The 20,605-nt window shown below is 40.0% G+C and overlaps 1 protein-coding gene across 2 annotated transcripts in view; it reads left to right on the top strand.

Annotated features, from left to right (window-relative positions):
- Positions 1–20,605, top strand: part of CDYL2 (chromodomain Y like 2) — a 216,186-nt gene that overhangs the window by 103,239 nt on the left and 92,342 nt on the right. For both annotated transcript variants that reach the window (XM_030819233.1, XM_030819238.1), the window contains exon 2: positions 19,843–20,434. In XM_030819233.1, the coding sequence (XP_030675093.1) occupies positions 19,843–20,434 (592 nt within the window). The remainder of the gene's footprint in view (positions 1–19,842; positions 20,435–20,605) is intronic.

Below are 20,605 nucleotides of genomic sequence, written 5' to 3'. Positions count from 1 at the left end.
TAGAGACCCAGCAGAGTCTGTTTTCTTCTTCCCTCTTACTCTTATCTCTCAACGTGCCCCAGTCCCTCTTGGCTTCAGCCACGTGGCCTTTCTCTGTTCCTCACACTGACCACTGACCACACTCCTCCTTGGTTCAGAGCATTTGCATATTCTGTTCCCTCTAACTGGAACTCCCTTCTCCCTGAGCTCTTCCCGCATGCCCTGTTCCAATCAGTGGCAGCTCTTCCTTCCATTCTGAATGTCACTTCCTCCAAGGAGCCTTCCCTGACTGCCAAGACCAGGTCAGTTATCTTGTACACAATGGTGGCGAGTGCCGTTCCTTTATTCTGGAGTGCTTATCTCAGTTTGCCATTAATGTTGGTTGGTGACATTATGTATTAGAAGCTGGCTCTCCCCCTGGACTGTGTGCTTCATGGGCATGAGGGCCACATTTGTTTTTATTCACCGTTGCACCTCTGGTGTCTCCTGCAGTGCCTGGCATGTGATGAGCACTTGATAAGCATTTGTTGAATGAACGATCACGTTCCATCTTTGGTCTTGGTTCTGAGAGAGTAGCTGTGGCTGCCTGGAGTGTTGCATTGAAAAGAAGAAGAAGAATATCAATTTGCCAAGTGCTTCTGTATAAATTCTGTGCTATGCATTTTGGGTTGATCTGGGCTGATTAGGAGAGGGTGCTGTGGTTGATTAGCAGTGTCTGGCTTGGATGAGGGTGGGAAAGGAAAGAAAGGAGTTGGTTAATGAGGTTTCAGAGAGCACTATCTATTGTACCTCACTGACCTCCTAGGACGAACAGACATTTTGTTCTACTCAGGTGTTGGAGGTTTTACTGGTCACCTTCACCTCCCAATCTTCCAGCAACATGCACACTTCTGCTATCCTGTAACTCAGTTGTTGCCCTGTGTGTACTTTGGAAGTGAGTATGCAGTGTGGTGATGGGCGCACCCGCCTCGAGCAGCTGGGCAAGAGAAGGGAGGGGGCTGCTCTGCTTACCTGGGTGCAAAGTTTGATGCTAATGTGGTTCCGCAGGTGAGGCTTGTCATCCAAGAGCAGGCAAGGCCAGGTGTGGTCTGGAATCAGAGGTCAAGAGGGCAGGACCCTGCAGTAGGGGTCCTGGTAGCCGGCAGGACTCAGGGGAGCCTGTACCCAGGAATAGCCGTGGAGAAGACCCTGACCACCAGGTGCGGTTCTGGGAGGGGCTGGGTCACTTGTCTCTCTCCTTGAGCCAGAGTATGATGCATGGTAACCAGATCGGTTGCTAGAGCACCCCACAGGGAGGCCCTGTGGCCTGAGCAAGCACAGGGTGATGGGGACACCTGCTGTAAGGGCAGAGTGGCTGGGTGGTCATTGACTCATGGGCACCAGGTTTGGTCTAATGCACATTAGAGGAAGTCCAGGGAGCAATGACAAGGTTGTTAGCTCTAGCCCAATCCTGAATCTGGGGATAAGCCTGAAGCTTTCCGTGTTCATTCATTCATCCAGCATTGACTGTACCTCTACAATGTGACCAGCCGTGGGGTTCACAGTCGAAAAACAGTGCCTCTACAATCAAGGAGGTCACAGTCTAGTTGGGGAGGTAAATCGATCTTTAAAATATAATGCTATTCACATATATTTATCTGTTCATAAAAGGAAACTTTGTAAATACAAAAGAGTGTAAAGAAGATAATTAACACTAATCCTGCTCCCTGGAGATAACATTCTTGTTAACATCTCCACCTCTCTTTTTGCCCAGGTGTGTGTGTATATGTATATTCTACATGGTTGAGATAATTCTGTTAATGGGGTTTCCTATTTTTGTTAACATTTCCTTCTCATCTTTTTTCCTAGGTTCGTGTGTGTATATATATTCCACATGATTGAGCTAATGCTCTAATAAACTTTTATGTCAAGCTATATCAGTTATGGACTTAGTGGCTAAAAGCAATAACAACTGATTATTTCTTAGGCTTCTGTGGGTGAGCTCTGTTGATTTCATCTGGGCTCACTCATACAGCTGGGATGGAAAGTCCAAGATGGCCTCACCCACATTTCTGGCGTGCAGTGCTGGCTCTTGGCTACCGAATTTTGTGTCTACTCATCCTCCAGTAGGCCAGGCTAGCTTCCTAATATTGTGGCCTTACCTGTCCACAGGGTCTTACTCTGTCACCCAGGCTGGAATGCAGTGGTGCGATCATAGCCTGCTGCAGCCTGGCCTTACTGGGCTCAAGCGATCTTCCAGCCTCAGCCTCCCAAGTAGCTGGGAGTACAGGCATGAGCCACCACACCCAGCTAATTTTTAAATTTTTTGTAGAGATGGGGTGTCACTATGTTGCCCAGGATGGTCTCAAACTTCTGGCCTCAAACAATTCTTCGGCTTTGGTCTCCCAGAGTGCTGAATTATAGACATGAGCCCCTGTGTCCAGACCTGTCTGCTTTTCCTAATGATATTCCTGAGATCTTTATATATTTCTTGATTATTTTTACTATTTTACTTCATGCCACTTAATTTTTTTCTATTTTATACACTTTTTTCTTTATTTCTTCTAAAAAGTGGGATACATGTGCAGAACGTGCTTTTCTGAGCAAAATATTATTTTGAACATGGGATATCTTTCAACAAAAAACGAGATTGCTGTCTACCTCTGTCTTGTTTTCTTCTAAGTTTTTATAGTTTGTGTGTGTGTGTGTGTGTGTGTGTGTGTGTGTGTGTGTGTGTGTGTTTTAGGCCTTCTGACTCTTGGACCCTCTTGGAATTAATTTTCGAAAAACCCCGAAACTCTGATTCCTCTACTGTGAAGTGGGGGTTTGTTTCTCTCTCCACATTCCTGTATAATTGCCCCAATCCCACTTATGTCATAATTCTGCTATTTGGCACTGATATTTGATGCTACTTTGTTTCAGATTTTATCTCCTAATATATGAAGGAATGTTTTCAGCTTGCTTTCTTGCTCAGTTGATTTATTTTTCCTGTCCTAATGCTACACTCACAAGGATAGTGGCTTTATATTCTATTTTAGTATGTTATTGTGGAAGTGCCTTCTCATTATTATTCTTTTTCAAAACTCTCTTGGCTATTTTTGTTTAATTCTCCCAGAGGTACTTGAGAACCATTTTGTAAAGTTCTGAAAATGAACTCATTGGGACTTTGATTGTAAACTGCATTACATTTATCGATCAGTTTGTTGCAAACCAACAGCTTTAATATATGAAGACTTCCCATCCAGAAACATGGTGCATACAGCTCCATTCATTTCAGCCCTTTAAAATATCTCAGTAGAATTTTGTGGTTTATCTTCTTGTAGTTTTCCAATATTTCTCGTGAAAGTTAACATTTGCAATTAAGTGTTTTTTTGGTTGTTTTTTGGAATGTGCTCATTTTTCCCCATGATGTGTTCTGGTTGGTCATTTTTAAATATAAAAATTGAATTAACTTAAAAAATATTTTTATTGATTTAAAAACGGTATAGATACTTTGTAAATAATGTTCATTGAAAAAAAGCTTTACAGAAGAATTTGGATAGAAATGAAAGACCTTCTTTGTGGCCTCTTCCCCTGCATTCACTCCCTGCCTTAGAGCAAACCATTGTTAATAATTAGGCAATAGCCATAGAAGATTAACAGTGAATTATTCCAGACCTTTATATATTTGCATGTGCATATTTTGACATAAATGGGGTCATACTGTATATTAAGACATATAGCTCTGTCTTGATCTATGTAACCGTTCTACTTTGATAGAGTCCCTGTTTATTGTTTTTTTCCCTTTAGAATTGGTTTTATGAGGATGGATACTCAAAAGCCAAATGGCTGGTTCAAAGGTTTGTGCTAATTTTTTCCCAGTGGCTTAAGACCGCAGGGGTTTATTTCTCACTCACGCTACCTGTCCAACAGTGTTTGGTGGGATGTTCTGCCCACTGAGTCCCTCAGAGACCCAGGCTGCTGCTGAAGGCTTAATTAACTGTTTCTTAGCTGCATCGCGTTGCAACTCATGGCCTGCACTGTTGCTGTGGCAGGGAAGAGAAAAAATAGGAAATTAAACCTTTCTGTTCAGAGGTGATACATTTCTTCTGTTTCCTGCCTACTGGCAAGAGAAAGCTAGCATGATGTGACCCTATGTACTGTGTGTGGGAGGAGGAGGAGAGAAGGCTGTACATTTTAGTTTGTATACATATCTGTTAAATTACCTTCCCTAAAGGGTATATCTATTTACATATGCTAAGAACATATGTAGCTATTCGTATCCCCACATCCTTGACAACATAGGATATTAGCAACCTTTTAAAATTTTGCTGATCTTTCTCACTGTTTTAATTTTCATTTCCCTGATTAGTGATGAGCTTGACCCTCTTTTTAATATGTTGATATCCATTTTTGTTTATTTGAATTTGTATTTCTTATTCTGCTTCTTTGCCCATTTTTACTTCTTTTTCTTAATCGACTTTGAAGTTCCTTATATATTCTGGATGTTACTCGTTTGTTGCAAATGTGAATATTTTCTCAGTCCATTGTTTGTCATTTAATTTTATTTTTGATGTATTTTATGTAATGAAAAATTTTAATTTTAATTTAGTGAAATTTGTCACTCTTTATGGCCATGAGATTTTTGTTTCAGTGACCTTCTCCACTGTAAGTCTTAAAACGCATTTTTTGTATTTGATATGTTCTTAGATTTTTGTTTAACTTTCTAATTTATCTGGAATTTTGCAGAGGCACTGTAACTTGTCCAACTTTGCTCTTTTTAAAAATTGTTTTGGGTATGCTAGTTCTTTTGCTTTTCTACATACATTTCAGCCTTTTAAGAAAAGTTTTTGACACATAATAATTATACATATTTATGGGATATGGTATGATATTTCGATACATATAGGTAATGTGTAATGATCAAATCAGGGTAATTAGCATATCCATCCCTTCAAACATTTGTCATTTCTTTGTGTTGAGAATAGTAAAAATCCTCTTTTCTAGTTATTTGCAAATACACAATAAAATTTTTTGACTATATTCACCTTACAGTGCTGTAGAACCTTAGGACTTAGTCCTTCTCTTTAGCTGTGATTTTGTATTTGTTAACTAAGTTCTCTCCGTATCGTCTGTTCGTGCTATTCTTAACAGCCTCTAGTAACTACTATTCTACTCTCTCCTTCCATGAGGTCAACTTTTTTAGCTTCCACATATGAGTGAGTACTAGTGGTATTTGTATTTCTATGCCTGGCTTATTTCACGTAACACAATGTCCAGCAGGCTCGTGCATGTTGCCACAAATGGTAGAATCTCATACTTTTTTATGGCTAAATAGTATTGCATTGTATATAAATATGTATATCATATTTTCTTTATCCATTCATCTGTTGATGGACACTTAGGTTTGTTCCATATCTTGACTAATATGAATAGTGCTGCCGTAAACATCAGAGTACAGGTATATCTTAGACATACTGATTTTCTTTCCTTTGGATATATACCCAGTAGTGGATTATTGAATCATATGATATTAAATTTTTAGTTTTTTTGAGGAACCTCCTTACTATTTTCCATAATGTCTTTACTAATTTACATTCTCACCAACAGTTTATAAAGTTCTCTTTTCTCCACATGATTGCCAGCATTTGTTAGTTTTTGTTTTTTTGATAATAGCCATTCTACCTGGGGTGAGATGTTATCTCATTGTGGTTTTGATTTGCATTTTCCTGATGATTAGTGATGCTGAGCATTTTTTCATATTGTGTTGGTTGATTCTCACACTGCTATAAAGAAGTACCTGAGACTGCATAACTTGAAAAGAGTTTTAATTGGTTGATGGTTCTGCAGGCTCTACAGGAAGCAAAGTGGCTTCTGCTTGGGAAGAGGCCTCAGGAAACTTACAATCATGGCAGTGGGTGAAGGGGAAGAAGACACATCTTATATGGCAGGAGCAGAAGTAAGAGAGAGGAGGAGAGATGCTACACACTTTGAAACAAACAGATCTTGTGAGAACTTACTATATAGTACCAAGGGAGCATGGCAGTTTATTCATGAGAACTGTGCCCCCATGATCCAATCACGTCCCCCCAGGCCCCACCTCTAACACTGGGGATTATAATTCAACATGAGATTTGGGCAGGGACACAGATCCAAACCGTATCACATATGTTTATTGGCCACTTGTATATTGTCTTTTGAGAAATGTCTTTTCAGATCATTGGCCTATTTTTTAATTCAGCTGTTTGGTTTTTTGCTCTTGTGTTGAGTTCCTTGTATATTCTGGATATTAATCCCTTGTCAAATGCGTAGTTTGCAAATATTTTGTCCTATTCTGCAGGTTATTTGTTCATTCTGTTGATTGTTTCCTTTGCAATATTTACAGAGGCTTTTTAGTTTGACATAATCATGTCTGTCTATTTTTGCTTTTGTTGCCTGTGCTTTCTAGGTCTTAGCCATGAAATCTTGTGTCTTTTTTTATGCCAGTACTATACTGTTTTGGTTACTATAGATTTTTAGTATATTTTGAAGTCAGGTAGTGTGATGCCTCCAGCTTTGTTTCTTTTGCTCAGGATAACTTTGACTATTTGGGATCTTTTGTGTTTCCATATGAATTTTAGGATTTTTTTTTTCTATTTCTGTGCAGAATGTCATTGGTATTTTGATAGGGATTGTATTGACTTTGCAGATCATTTTGGCTAGTATGGCCATTTTAACAATATTCTTCCAATCCATGAACGTGGGATGTATTTCCATTTTTTTAGTCTCATCTTTAATTTTTTCCACCAATGTTTTATTGTTTTCATTGTAGAGATCTTTCATCTCCTTGGTTAAATTTATTCGTAGGTATTTTTTTTTTTTGTAGCTACTGTAAATGGGATTTCTTTTTCAGCTAGTTTGTTATGATTGTATAGAAATGTGACTTTTTTGTTGATCATGTATCCTGCCACTTTACTGAATCATCAGTTCTAAGAGGTTTTTGGTGGAGTCTTTAGATTTATATATATATAAGATCATGTCGTCTGCAAACAAGGATAATTTGACTTCCTTGTTTCCAGTTTGGATGCCCCTTATTTCTTTATCTTGTGAAATTTCCCTGGCTAGGACTTCCAATACTATGTTGAGTAAGAGTGGTGAAAGTGTGCGGCACTATTCACAATAGCAAAGACTTGGAACCAACCCAAATGTCCAACAACGATAGACTGGATTAAGAAAATGTGGCACATATACACCATGGAATACTATGCAGCCATAAAAAATGATGAGTTCATGTCCTTTGTAGGGACATGGATGAAACTGGAAATCATCATTCTCAGTAAACTATCACAAGGACAGAAAACCAAACACCACATGTTCTCAGTCATAGGTGGGAATTGAAAAATGAGAACACATGGACACAGGAAGGGGAACATCACACTCCGGGGACTGTTGTGGGGTGGGGGGAGGGGGGAGGGATAGCATTAGGAGATATACCTAATGTTAAATGACGAGTTAATGGGTGCAGCAAACCAACGTGGCACATGTATACATATGTAACAAACCTGCACATTGTGCACATGTACCCTAAAACTTAAAGTATAATAATAATAATAAAATAAAATAAAATAAAAAGAATGCCAAAAAAAAAAACAAAGAAAGTCTGCCTCCTTGTCTTGTTCCAGTTCTTAGAGGAAAAGCTTCCAGCTTTTCCTGATTCAGCGTGATGTTGGCTGTGAGTTTGTCAGATATGGCCTTTATAATGTTGAGGAACGTTCCTTGTATACCTGATTTGTTGAGAGTTTTTAACATGATGAGATGTTGAATTTTATTAAATTCTTTCTCTGTATCCGTTGGGATGATTTTATGGTTTTTGTCTTTCATTCTTAATGTGATGTATTACATTTATTTTCTAATGTATGTTGAGCCATATATGAATCACTGGGATAAATCCCACGTGATTATGGTGTACTATCTTTTTGATGTGTTGTTGGATTAGTTTGCTTGTATTCTTTGTTGAGGATTTTTGCATCTACATTCATCAGGGATATTGGCCGGTAGTTTTGTTTTTCTTGTTGTGTCCTTGTTTGCTTTTGGTGTCAAGATGATACTGGCCTCATAGAATGAGTTTGGAATAATTCCCTCCCCTTCAGTTTATCATTTTATTTTACTTATTAATTTTTTAAGAAACATAATATCACTATGTTGTTCAGGCCGGAGTGTAGTGGCTATTCACAGATGCAATCATAGGGTACTGCAGCGTTGAACTCCTGACCTCACGTGATTCTCTCACTTCCACCTCCAGAGGAGCTGGGTTTCTAAGTGCATGCCACCATGCCTGGGCCCTCCTCTTGAAATTTTTGGAAGACTTGGAGAAGAATTAATTTTAGAGTCCTTCTTTAAAAGTTTGGTAGAATTCAGCAGTAAAGCCATCCTGTTCTGGGCTTTTCTTTGTTGGGAGGCTTTTTTTTTTTTCTTACTCTTCCATCTTGTTACTTGTTAATTGATCTATTCAGGTTTCCTATTTCTATTTTGTATTTCCTGTTTAATCTTGGTATGTATGTGTCCAGGAATGTATTCATTTTGTCTAGGCTTTCCAATTTGTTGGCATATAGTTGTTTGTAATAGTCTCTAAGAATTTTTTGTATTTCGATAATATCAGTTGTAATGTCTTCTTTTTTTTTCTGATTTTATTTGTGTCTTCTCTATTTTTTACTTAGTCTAGCTAATGGTTTGTTGATTTTATATTTTTAAAAAACTGTATTATTGACCTTTTGTATTTTTTAGTCCCTATTTCTGCCCTCATCTTTATTATTTCTTTTTGTCTGTTAATTTTGAGTTTGGTTTTTTTCTTGCTTTTCTAGTTCCTTGAGATGTATCATTAGGTCATTTGAAATCTTTCTACTTTTTTGATGTAGATGTTTATTGCTATTACCTTCTCTCTTAGTACTGCTTTTCTATATCCCATAGGTTTTCGTATGTTGTGTTTCTGTTTTCATTTGTTTCAATAAATTTTTAAATTCCCTTCTTAATTTCTTCATTGACTTATTGGTTGTTAAGGAACGCATTGCTTAATTTCAATTATTTGTACAGTTTCAAGGTTTTTCTTGTTATTGATTTCTAGTTTTATTTCATTGTGGCCAGAAAAGATAATTGATATGATTTCAATTTTTAAAAAATTTGTAGAGACTTCTTTTGTGGCATAATGTATGGTCTATCCTGGAGAATGCTTCATGTGCTAATGAGAAGAATATGTGTTCTGCAGCAGTTGATTGAAACGTTCTATAAATGTCTATTAGGTTCATTTGGTCTGTAGTGGAGGTTAAAGCTGGTGTTTGTTGATTTTCTGCTTGCGTGATCTGTCTAGTGCTGACAGTGGTGTGTTGAAGATCTCAACTATTATTGTATTGAGGTCTGTCCCTCCTTTTAGATCTAATAATATTTGCTTTATATATCTGGATGCTCCTGTGTTGGGTACATACATATTTACAGTTGTAATTTCCTTTTGCTGAATTGATCCCTTTATCATTATATAATGACCTTCTTTATTGCTTTTTACAGTTTTTAAACTTAAGGTCTATTTTATCTGCTATAAATATAACCACTTCTGCTCATTTTTGGTTTCTGTTTGTGTAGTATATCTTTTTCCATCCCTTCACTTTCAATCTGTGTGTGTCTTTACAGGTGAAGTGAATTTCTTATAGGCAGCATGTAGTTCGGTATTGCTTTTTTAGTTCATTCAGTCATTCTATATCTTTTAACTGGGGAATTTAATCCATTTACATTCAGTGTTATTATTGATAGGTGAGGACTTACTCCTGTCGTTTGCTTTGTGGCTGTTTTGTATAGCCTTTTTTCTTTCTTCCTCTTTTATTATTTATCTTTGGTTTTGTGGTTTTCTATAGTGATAAGTGTTGGGAAACTTTTTCTTGGGCCAGAGTAAATATTTGTGAGCTGAACACTCTGTGTGACAACAACTCACTTCTACTGTTGTATTGTGAAAGCAGCCACAGATATTACATAGATGCACGGACATGGGTGTGTCCCAATAAAACTTTACTTCCAAAAACAAACATCTGGCCAGATTTGGCCCACAGGCCATAATTGGCTGACTGCTGATTAATTCACCTGTTTATATCAGATGGACTCTTGAATATTTATTCTTGGGGTTATAATTCTTTGGGATATGTATTCTTCGGGTTACTCTTATTATCAGGAGCATGTTGCTTAATTTTGTTCTGTTACTCAGATTGTTCCAGTTTTGGCCGTGGGAAGGTCTTTCATTTGGCTCTTTTGATATATCCCCATCATTGTGGGTTCATTTATTTATTTGGAGCACTTTCATATCTTTTAGCACTCTCCGATCTTCTAGGGTCATCTTGTATGTTTTCTGTCCCAGCCCTAGAATTAGGCATTTTCCTAGGGTGCCCTAGTTTTTTTTCACTGGAGAGTGATATTAAGAAACCATGATGTGTGTTGCTGGATGTGCTCGTTGATACTAGGGTGTGACTGCTTCTTGGTCTTCTCAGAGGAAAGATGTAGGAAATATGTGTGTGCTCTAACTCATGTATACATATATTTATATTTCCATGTTTAAATGTGTAAATGTATTAAAGTAAACATGAGTTTATACTGATATCTCTTATTCCAATTCAGTATTCCAGTGTTTATTCTGATCTTCTCCTTTAGCCTTTTTATAGCTTTTTTTTCAGCCAGTGAGAAACCTGGGTTTCATTTCCTATCAATTATTTACATATTTGCTCAAACCTAGTGTATGTGTAAGGTCGTTTTTTAATTCTTTGTACCTCTGTGAAAAACAATTTTACCAACTAGAGCAGGGGTTCTTAACCCCCTGGTTATGGACTTGTACCAGACCGTGGCCTGTTAGGAACCAGGCCACACAGCAGGAGGTGAGTGGTGGATAAGGGAGCATTACCACCTGAGCTTCACCTCCTGTCAGATCAGCAGTGGCGTTAGATTCTCATAGGAGTACGAACACTCTTGTGAACTGTGCACGCGAGGGATCTGGGTTGCATGTTTCTTATGAGAATCTAACTAATGGCTGATGATCTGAGGTGGAACAGTTTCATCCTAAAACCATTCCGCCCATCGTGGAAAAATTGTCTTCCATGAGACTGGTCCTTGGTGACAAAAACGTCGGGGACTGCCGAACTAGAGTACGGTATTTGTGTACTTTGTCTTTATTTTGTCCAATTAAAACATGGTTTTCTAAAGTTACTTGGGTCAGCTCCTTTTCCCTGTCTCTTGTATTTAGGTTGTATCATACATCTGTAATACAGTGAGATTCATTTGTCACTGGATGAATTCCATCTTGGGAGCCCCTGACACCTTGGCTGATTTTTTTAAAAAAGTGCATACAGAAAAGGTCACTCTTTTTTTGTGGTCTACAGCTCTGTGGTTTTTGACAAATGTACAGTCATGAATCCACCCCCACAGGACCACGCAGAGCAGTTTAATCACCCAAAGATTATCTTGGGTAGCCGATTTGTAATCATCCCCTCTTCTTCTGGTCCTTGGCACCTGAATGTAAGATTCATTTATGTTGCTGTGTCAACCCATAGCTTGTTCCTTTTAATTTCTTAGTGGTATTCTGTTATACGGATGAACTTCAGTTTGTGTATCTGTTTTCTTGTTGAAGAATATAGTTGCTTCTAGTTTTTGGAAATGGCGAATTAAGCCGCTGTTATTATTCACACACAGGACTTTTTTTTTTGTAAATAATATCTTTGGCCTCATTTCTGCTGTCTTATTTAATGCTTTTTGTCTTTTATGCTTTAATACAATTTCTTTTGCAATATAGACCTTATTTCCATCTTCTCATTTGATGTGAAATGTATATTTCCTCTTTTTATTTCTATGTGTTTTGTGTGTGTCTTCCAAACAACTTTATTGAGGCGTAACTTATATATGATAACACACATTTTCAGTGTAAAAGTGACTATTGACAGATGTATACCTCACCATGCAAATCCAATTATAGAACATTTCCTTTTCCCCAGAAAGTTTCCTTATGGCCTTTGCAGTCACTCTCACCCCCACCCCGCCATCCACCCCCACACCCGGCAGCCACTGATCTGGCTTCGATCACTATAGATGAGTTTGCCTGGTGTGTAGTCTTCTGAGTCTGGCCCCTTCATTCAGCGTAATGCCTGTGAGTTTCTTCCAAATTGTTGTGTGTATCATTCCTTTTTATTATTGAGTAGTACTTCTCTGCACAGATATGCTATGGTCTATTTATTCTGTTAAAATACTTACATTTCTCCAGGTTTTGTCTATGATGAGTAAAAGTGCTCTGATCATTGATCGTGTCACTTTATGGGCGTGTGTTCTTTCTTGAAAGTAATTGTTTTGTCAGTGTACACAAACATGTTACTCTAGTGATAAAGGCAGGCATCATTCAGTTAAGTTTTCACTCTTCTTCATGTTTGACCATTTCCTGTACTCATTATCTTAACTTGGCATTTAAAAATCACATTATTATAGTTTTGCTTTCTATTTTCACATTATATATTGCAAGTAATGCTTTGAAAATCATTTAATATTTGCTTTCAATTTGTCATAATTACAATGATTACTTAAGCCTCAACTCCAAATATTTATTTGGTATCGTTGCATAGCATTAATCCTAATATGTATTCCTACTACACCTTCTCCAGTTTTACGTTAAAAATTTAGGTTTAAAATTGTTCTCTGAAGTACCTGTTTGAGTCATGTTTTAAATGGGCAATTCATATTTTGTCCTCTAAGACATGAGATATCTTCCTCCCTCCTTCTCATCTGAAGGACCACTTGGGCTATAGAATTCTTGAGTTCAGCATATTTATTGCTTCAACGGGTGTTCTGGAACGTAATGTTCTGAAGTTGGCCTGATTTTTGGATGGGGGAGGGCTGGGGGATGAGGCAGATTATTCAGTCTTTTGAAATGAAGAAGGTGCGTGGGTAGAAATAAAGTTGATGTGTTCTCAAACTCTCCTTCCCCCATCACTGAAATCTTCTTTTGACCTGCAGACTTAGGACATAGATTTCTTCTATTATGACTTGATTAGTGTTTCCATCCTGTCTTGATTTTTTTCTCTTTGTTGGACTTAGATTGGGTGGATCTCTATTAACTCTTCTAGGTATCTATTCTCATTTTCCTTAGTGCTTTCTTTAAAATTTCTGTGTCCTTTTCTCCTGCTCTCTTGGACAGCTTTTCGAGTATGTTGTCTATGTCGCTGGTGTGATTTCCTGCATGTTGTTTCTGTCTTTTCCTGGTTCCAGCGGGAATTTTATTCCCTTGCTTGCATTTTCTCTTTGATTCCTTTACATCCTTTCTTATGTAAATGAATCGTTTTTTCATTTCAGCGTCCTTCTCAACCTGTTGGTTTCATTTCATCGTGTATCTCTTCTCTGTCTTTTAAAAACAGGTCATATTTTGTGTAGTATTGGAAGACACACCACAAATACTATTCAAAAATATACAGTAGTACTCTTCACTGGTGTGATTGTACTGAGAACGTTTTAGTTATGATCATGTTCTTATGTTTTAAAAATGTGTTTGAGCGTGTTGTGTGGTGATGCTGCTATTACTAATTTTGTGTGAGGCCTCTCTAGGCATAGTATTTTCCAGCAGAATGGATGTGGAAATTCCTGTTGGTCTGTCTCACCACATGGATGCCACAGAGTCCCCCAGTCAGACCCTTGCCCAGAATCTAACTTGGTTTACATGGCTCTGAGCCAAACTTCTTGGTCTGGCAGCCATTTCCCTTGTGTAGTTTTGCTGCACTGGGTGGGAAAAACCTGCTGTTTTTATTGCCTTCTTCTCCGGCTAGATTATCTGAAGCAATCTAAGTCTTCTGGACTTTAAATAGCCCATGCCAAGTTGTTCCCAGAACTTGCCCTCTTTATCCTTCCCGAGGACTTCTTACCCCAAGTTGTAACCATGGGGTGCCTTTGCTCTTCTGCCCCCAAGGGAGTTGTCTCAGGATGTTGAAAGGATGCAGAAAGAGAGGTCCTCAGGGATGTGGGGTTTGAGGTACAGAGTTAGGGAATGAGCTGTTTCTGACCAGGGATGGCTGCTCTGGTGTATGGCTGGGCAGAGGCTGTAGGTGTGGATGTGTTCTTTCCCTGTTCTTTTTTTTGGCCTTGCTTTTTGCTTCCAGAGATCGAGACATGTACTAGTAAACCCAAAATTTCTCAATCCACTGCCATCTGTTGGGAAGATATCCCTTCAGCTGTCTGCAAAATCTTTGATTGTAATCCTAGGTTCCAGAGCGATTGTAATTTTATACATTGTGCTGGTTTGGTGGGAATCTTGGGTGGCGAGTATGACTGGTGATGAGTCAGTTTCCGTTTGGACCAATGAAGAATTGAAGCAGAGGGAGAGGAGGCCCCGTGGCTGGCATGATGGGGGCTCTAGGAGAGGCCAGCGCAAGAGGCTAATCCGAAGTGATGGAAGGATGCTTCAGGACTCCAAGGAAATTGGTAGGAGTTGAGGGGAAGAGCCTGAAGCTGCAGATAGGCTGCCAGCCTTGGTCAGGCTGGGCCCACTGCACCATGAGAGGTGTGTGTAATGTGGCCGCCAAGAGCATGGGATTTGGAGCCAAGATGCATTAGACCAAGTCTTAGTTCTCCTGTGCTTACCAAAGTCCATAACTTCTGGGTGCCTCAGTTTTATCCTCTATATAAAAAATAAGAAAATAAAATTACTTACCTTGCTGGGTTATTTTGGAGAGTTAATGTATAGGGATCAAGTGCAGCAGCGGCTGGCCCTTAGTCATGCCAAATCAGTGTTAGGTGGTAGTGATGGTATGTTATCAGCCTGCTAGTGGAAAGGCTGAGGATGAGGGGGTGGTCTCCCTTGCTTGGAAGGCCCTCACTGCTCCGGTCCTTCTCATCTCTACAGGCTGAGTTTGCTCTCAGTTTAAATTGTCCTTTCTTGGAGGAGCCTTCATGACTGTTCTGTTTGAAATAGCTCCGTTCCCGCTGTCATTGTTTCTCACAGCACCTTCTTCTTTGCCATTAGAGTACGAGTCCTTGGCTGGAGTGCAGTGGTGCAATCTTGGCTCACTGTAACCTCCGCCTCCCGGGTTCAAGTGATTCTCTTGTCTCAGCCTCCGGAGTAGCTGGGATTACAGGCACCACTCCCAGCTAATTTTGTATTATTAGTAGAGATGGGGTTTTCCCATGTTGGCCAGGCTGGCCTTGAACTCCTGACCTCAGGTGATCCACCCACCTCAGCCTCCCAAAGTGCTGGGATTACAGGGGAAAGTCACCGTGCCCGGCCCAAAGTACTTTTTGTAATTTGTTACTACGTATTATGTTGTGCTCCTTCTTTTAAGGACTGTGTTTCCCACTAGCCCGTGAGCCATGATGGCGCTCTGCAAGGTTTCTTGTTGCACACTGGTGCCTCGCGTATCAGTGATCCTTGAAGAGTTATTGCATGCGTCACTTCCGTGAAACCGTTTCCTTCCTCAGTATCCGTTCCTCTTGTTGCTGTTCCAATGGTTCGTGCTTTGCTTGGCCCTGCCCTATTCTAATAGCTTCTCACTGGCAAGATGTGGCTAGGAACTCAGGCTGTTGGAGTCAGATGAGTTTGGGTTCAAATCTTGGTTAACCATCTACTGACTGTGTGATCAAGGGAAAGTTACCTACCTTCTCTGAGCCTCGGTTTCCTCCCCTGTCAAATGAGAATGATGTCTAGCTGGAAGGCTATGCATAAGATGAAATCTAACACCTGAAAGTGATTTACACATTTCCTGGAACTATGCATGTACCAGTCAAGATGACTGTCATCAGTATTAATCCTACTGAGACAGCCATCCAGGTGGCATCCTGGCACCGGTAATAATTGCATCAGCATTTCCCTGCCCGCCACCTGCAATAGAGCAGAGTCTCACATTAGCTGGGATCATGGAGAGTAAATGTTAATGATTTGATTGAACTCTTAGGAATAGTTCAGCATCTCAGATTGCTTATTTTTGAGAAAAGAAGCTGGTAGGGGTGTGTACACAGGATTTTCTAATATCATTCATTCATTCATTCATATGTGCAAATAAAGGGAAGAGAATTGATTATCGTTTCCATTTGGAAGGACTGAGCTTCAGGTAAAGCAAGTGGTCTGCCTAGGTAGAGTAGGGGCAGAGCATCAAGAGACAGAGCTGCCAGGACCAGGGGTACCAGCTCTCTGTTTTTTCTTTGTTTGTTTTTGTTTTTGTTTTTTTTTTGGGTGTGAGGAGTTATGAGACAGTGCAGGAGGTTTGGGGAAGCTTAAAAAGAAGGGATTTCCCAGAGAGAGAATGTTGCAATGATACGCAAAGTCAAGCCCCAAACAACTTGGGCTTTTTTTTTTTATCAACAAAACAAATTAGAATTCACGTTCTGTTTGAGGTGCTCCTGAGAAGAGGAAAAGAGGGTCAGAAACCTACACAGAGACGTATAGAAGATTAGGTCCCGAGAGATGCTGGAGATCAAAGTATGCTGGGGTATTTGGGAGCCAGCTTTCCCCTGAGTTTTTTGTGGTTATTCCAGTGTTTCAGGAAAAGCAGTGTTTTCTGAACCTACGAAAACCTCGTGTTTGTTTGCTTTTTTAAATTGGGGGTGAAACACCATATATAAGAGCAGTTTTGTCAACTGAAGTTCATATGTATCAGAGTCATCCATTCATCTTGTAGTGATACTTTTCCTGTATCTTAATTCTTTCAGTTTTTCTTTATTATTATATATTTTACAGATGGGGACACCAAGGCCAGAGAGGTGGGGTGACATGCGCAAGGTCATCAGATAGAAAGTGACAGAGCCAAATGTCTTTCTCCACATAGCAGGCTATTAGAGATGGTCCTGTTAATACTGCTCATCATTGGTATTGGGTTAAGTAGAAGTTATTGACAAGCCACCCAGTGGCTTTGTGAATGGGACCAGAGGTAGAAGAACTAGCCTTGATGTCCCCCATAAAGCTACCTATGACTCTGTGATTGAAACCTTCAGTAATTTGGAGGGAGCAAAATTAAGCTCCGCCTCCGGTGTGGCTCCAAATATCCATCTAGACCCTGCACCCTTGCTAACCCTCAGCTTTTCATGCAGCCCAGCTATGCATAGCCACCTTCCATACATGGAAGGACTTATCTAAGTAGGTCTACTCTCTCTTCTTCCCAGGGAGGAGTTGACTGTTTTAAGGGGTCATATTCTGAAAGGTGGAGGAACATTCTGTCTTTAGACACCACTGAGGTTTGTGGTCACAGGAGTCTATGCAAGATTACTGTGGAATGCAAACTTACATAGTTGTGTATTTCCCACAACAACCCCAAGAGATAGGTGCTGTTACTTCTGCCTTGCTCTATGAGTCATCTGAGGCCCAAAGAGGTTTAGTAACTTGCTCCAGAACATATGATAAGAGGAATAGCAAGGGGTTTAAAACAGATCATTTTGTTACAAAGCTCTGTTCTTAAATATTTTACTAATGCCATTTTGATGGCATTTTGATCCATCCATTTATGAACCCACCTCTTGCCCCACCTTTTCATCCATCCCACATCTGTCCATCCATCCATCCATCCATCCATCCATCCATCCATCCATCTGTTCATTTATTTATCCATCTAGTCACCCATACATCCCACCATCCATCTATCCATTTATCCATTCATCCATTCATCCACCCAGCCACCCACCCACCATCCATCCATCTATCCATCCACTCACTCATCCATTGTGTTGGCTATTTGTCCTCCACTTCATCCTGGGGAAGAAATTTCTCCATCCTGGGAAGTGAGCATATATTTTCTAGAGCTGGAGGCTTCCGTGAGAATACGCCACATCCCTTAGCTCCCAGGAAATATCTGGGCGCTGCTGCTGTTCCTAAGTTGGTGTCCTCACAGTTGCTGCTGTTTCAGGCAATGCCAGGTTGCTTGCTCTCTTTCCTCCCTCAGTAAACCTGTAGAGAGTTTCTACCTACAATATTCACAAAATGAGCAAAGCTGCAGGCTCTTCCAGAAATCCTTGGCATTCTGAAGCATTATTACAAAGGAATACTCAGTAACCCCATTGCTTAACCCAAAGGTTGGATATTGGATTAGTTAGGCATGATTTTACTTTTTAAAAGATGTTACAGAGTTTGTGTATTACATCTAAAAATTGTCTAATAAATCTAAAAGATCTCTTCACAGGACATTTAATAAGGAAACAAGGAAACAAATTTTGATAGCCAATTTGGATGGAGATAAATCAATTAAGGAAACAATTTAAATTGTCTATGAAGAGGCAGTAATATAAAGAGGCAGTATAGTCTTGTTATTTGCATATTTATGAAGTGCAAGGCAAAGAAAGTGGTTTAATTATTTTGCATAGCCTCTGTTGTACAAAAGCCATTGATGAGACGATCCCACTTTTCAAAGTTTTTTACTTTTTAGGATTAAAATTCTAAACATACTAAAATTCAAACACACAAGCATAAACAGCCATATAAATTACCCCATGTATTCATTACCCATCTTCCACAATTATCAAGTATGACTGTACTCACCTTCGCTCACCTGTTTTATTTTTCTTTTTATAAGTTTCAGAGGCTTATTCCTCACTCGACTTAATTTTATTGGGTCAAAATTCCATTCTAGGAAAGCATATTATATTGACATTGAAGTAGAATAAACTTTTGAATATAACAGCTTACTTTTTCATTGAAATTTAGCATTTAGGGGGTATAACATTGGGAATTTTCCACCTTCTTTTAATTGAAAAAGTTTCAAGTCTACAGCAAAGTTGAAAGAATACTAAATGAACCCTCACATACCCTTCAGTTAAATACAACAGTTATTAGCATCGGGACTGGCATTTTCCAAGTGTGTTTTTCCATGGGATTACATAAAGACAAGGGAGGTTTTCTTGCCTTTGAAGACATGTAGACAGTAGCTCATGGCTTTAGAGCCTGACACATAAAGGTTCAAATCCCACCAGTACCGCTTCCGAGCTGTGCATGGTAGGCGAGTTGCCTTATATGCATTATCTTCATCTATCAAATGGAAAAGTAATAGTGGTGTACACCCATGGGGGCATGTGAGGTGCATAGTAGGTACTCAGCAAATGTTACCTATCTCTTTGCCTCCTAGCTGTGCGCAGCTCGGGGAGCTGTGTGGGGAGAACTGGCCATTTTCAATTCAAGTCCTTTTTAGTCACTGTGGAAGATTTTTGCAGTTAAGAGAGTTAGTATGGCCTAGTGAGTAAGAGAGTAGGTCTGAGGTGAGAGTGGTTCAAACCCTAGTTCTGCCCTTACCATTCTGGAACTTGGTTAAGTTACTTGGTCTCTCTGAGCCCTCGTTCTCTGACTATAAATTGGGGATAGAAAAATACTTACCTCATTGAGTTGTTGTCCACGAGAAAATGAGATGGGAGAGTCTATGCCCAGCATTTGGTATAGTGTCTGCCTCATAAGCACCCAGTGAATGTTACTGATCATTGGTATTATTATAAGTAAGGATACATTGGCATAGTACCTCCCATGTAATTGCTCAATAGATGTTACTTATTATAAATAAGGATGAAGAACTCACATCAAATTGGTCTTTAATAGCCTGTGTCTACTTTGGTGCAATGAAAAGAATAAAGATCTCTTGTGAAAGCTTGCAAGGCAATTTCAAATAAAAGTAAGTTTGGATGGACATGTGGCTGCCACCAGCTGGGCGTGGCATCTAGAGTCTTCACGGGAAATGACTGCATGTGCCTTGGGTTCCATACAGTGATGTCATAAAATAAACCAGCCTTCTTGAACCCTCCTGCCAGTGTTGGCTTCTGGCATTGAACGGCTCATGGCTCACCCCCTGGCTAGGGTAGATGCCTCTATCCCAAAGGCTTTATGCTGTTCTTGTTGCTTGGAACTGAGTTTCTTCCTCCCTCTCTCTCTCTTTTCTGACCCTCTCGTCTTGTCTTGTATCACAGGTTGAAAGGATTGTAGACAAGAGGAAGAACAAGAAAGGAAAATGGGAGTATCTTATCCGATGGAAAGGCTATGGGAGCACGGAGGACACGTGGGAGCCGGAGCACCACCTCTTGCACTGTGAAGAGTTTATTGATGAATTCAATGGGCTGCACATGTCCAAGGACAAGAGGATCAAGTCAGGGAAGCAGTCCAGTACCTCCAAGCTGCTGCGTGACGGTCGAGGCCCGTCGGTTGAGAAACTCTCCCACAGAACTTCGGATCCTGGAAGGAGCAAGGGGACCTCCCATAAACGGAAGCGAATTAACCCTCCCCTGGCCAAGCCAAAAAAAGCGTATTCAGGCAAGCCTCCTGCAGGAGGCGACAGGGCCGCCAAGACGGTGTCTTACAGGACTACCCCCAGTGGTTTGCAAATAATGCCCCTGAAAAAGTCTCAGAACGGGATGGAAAATGGGGACGCCGGCTCTGAGAAGGATGACAGGCACTTTGGAAACGGGTCCCATCAGCCTGGCTTGGATTTGAATGATCACGTTGGAGAGCAAGATGTGGGCGAATGTGACGTGAACCACGCCACGCTGGCAGAGAACGGGCTCGGTTTGTAGCTTTTCTTTCTCTTGGGTTTGGCTCTGGCCATGGCGAAAGGGGAGCTCTGATTGTAGCCTAGGGACATACATAAGACCCCCACCTCCATCCCTGCCTCTTAGCTAGCCAGTAATTCCCCCTTCATCTCTCTTACCTAGAGCTTTGTGGACTCGGTCATAGGCC

Source organism: Nomascus leucogenys, chromosome 2 (assembly GCF_006542625.1).
Source record: "Nomascus leucogenys isolate Asia chromosome 2, Asia_NLE_v1, whole genome shotgun sequence".
NCBI classification, from domain to species: Eukaryota; Metazoa; Chordata; class Mammalia; order Primates; family Hylobatidae; genus Nomascus; species Nomascus leucogenys.
The sequence above is the reverse complement of the archived record's forward strand: the minus strand, read 5'-3'. Positions and strand labels throughout refer to the sequence as shown.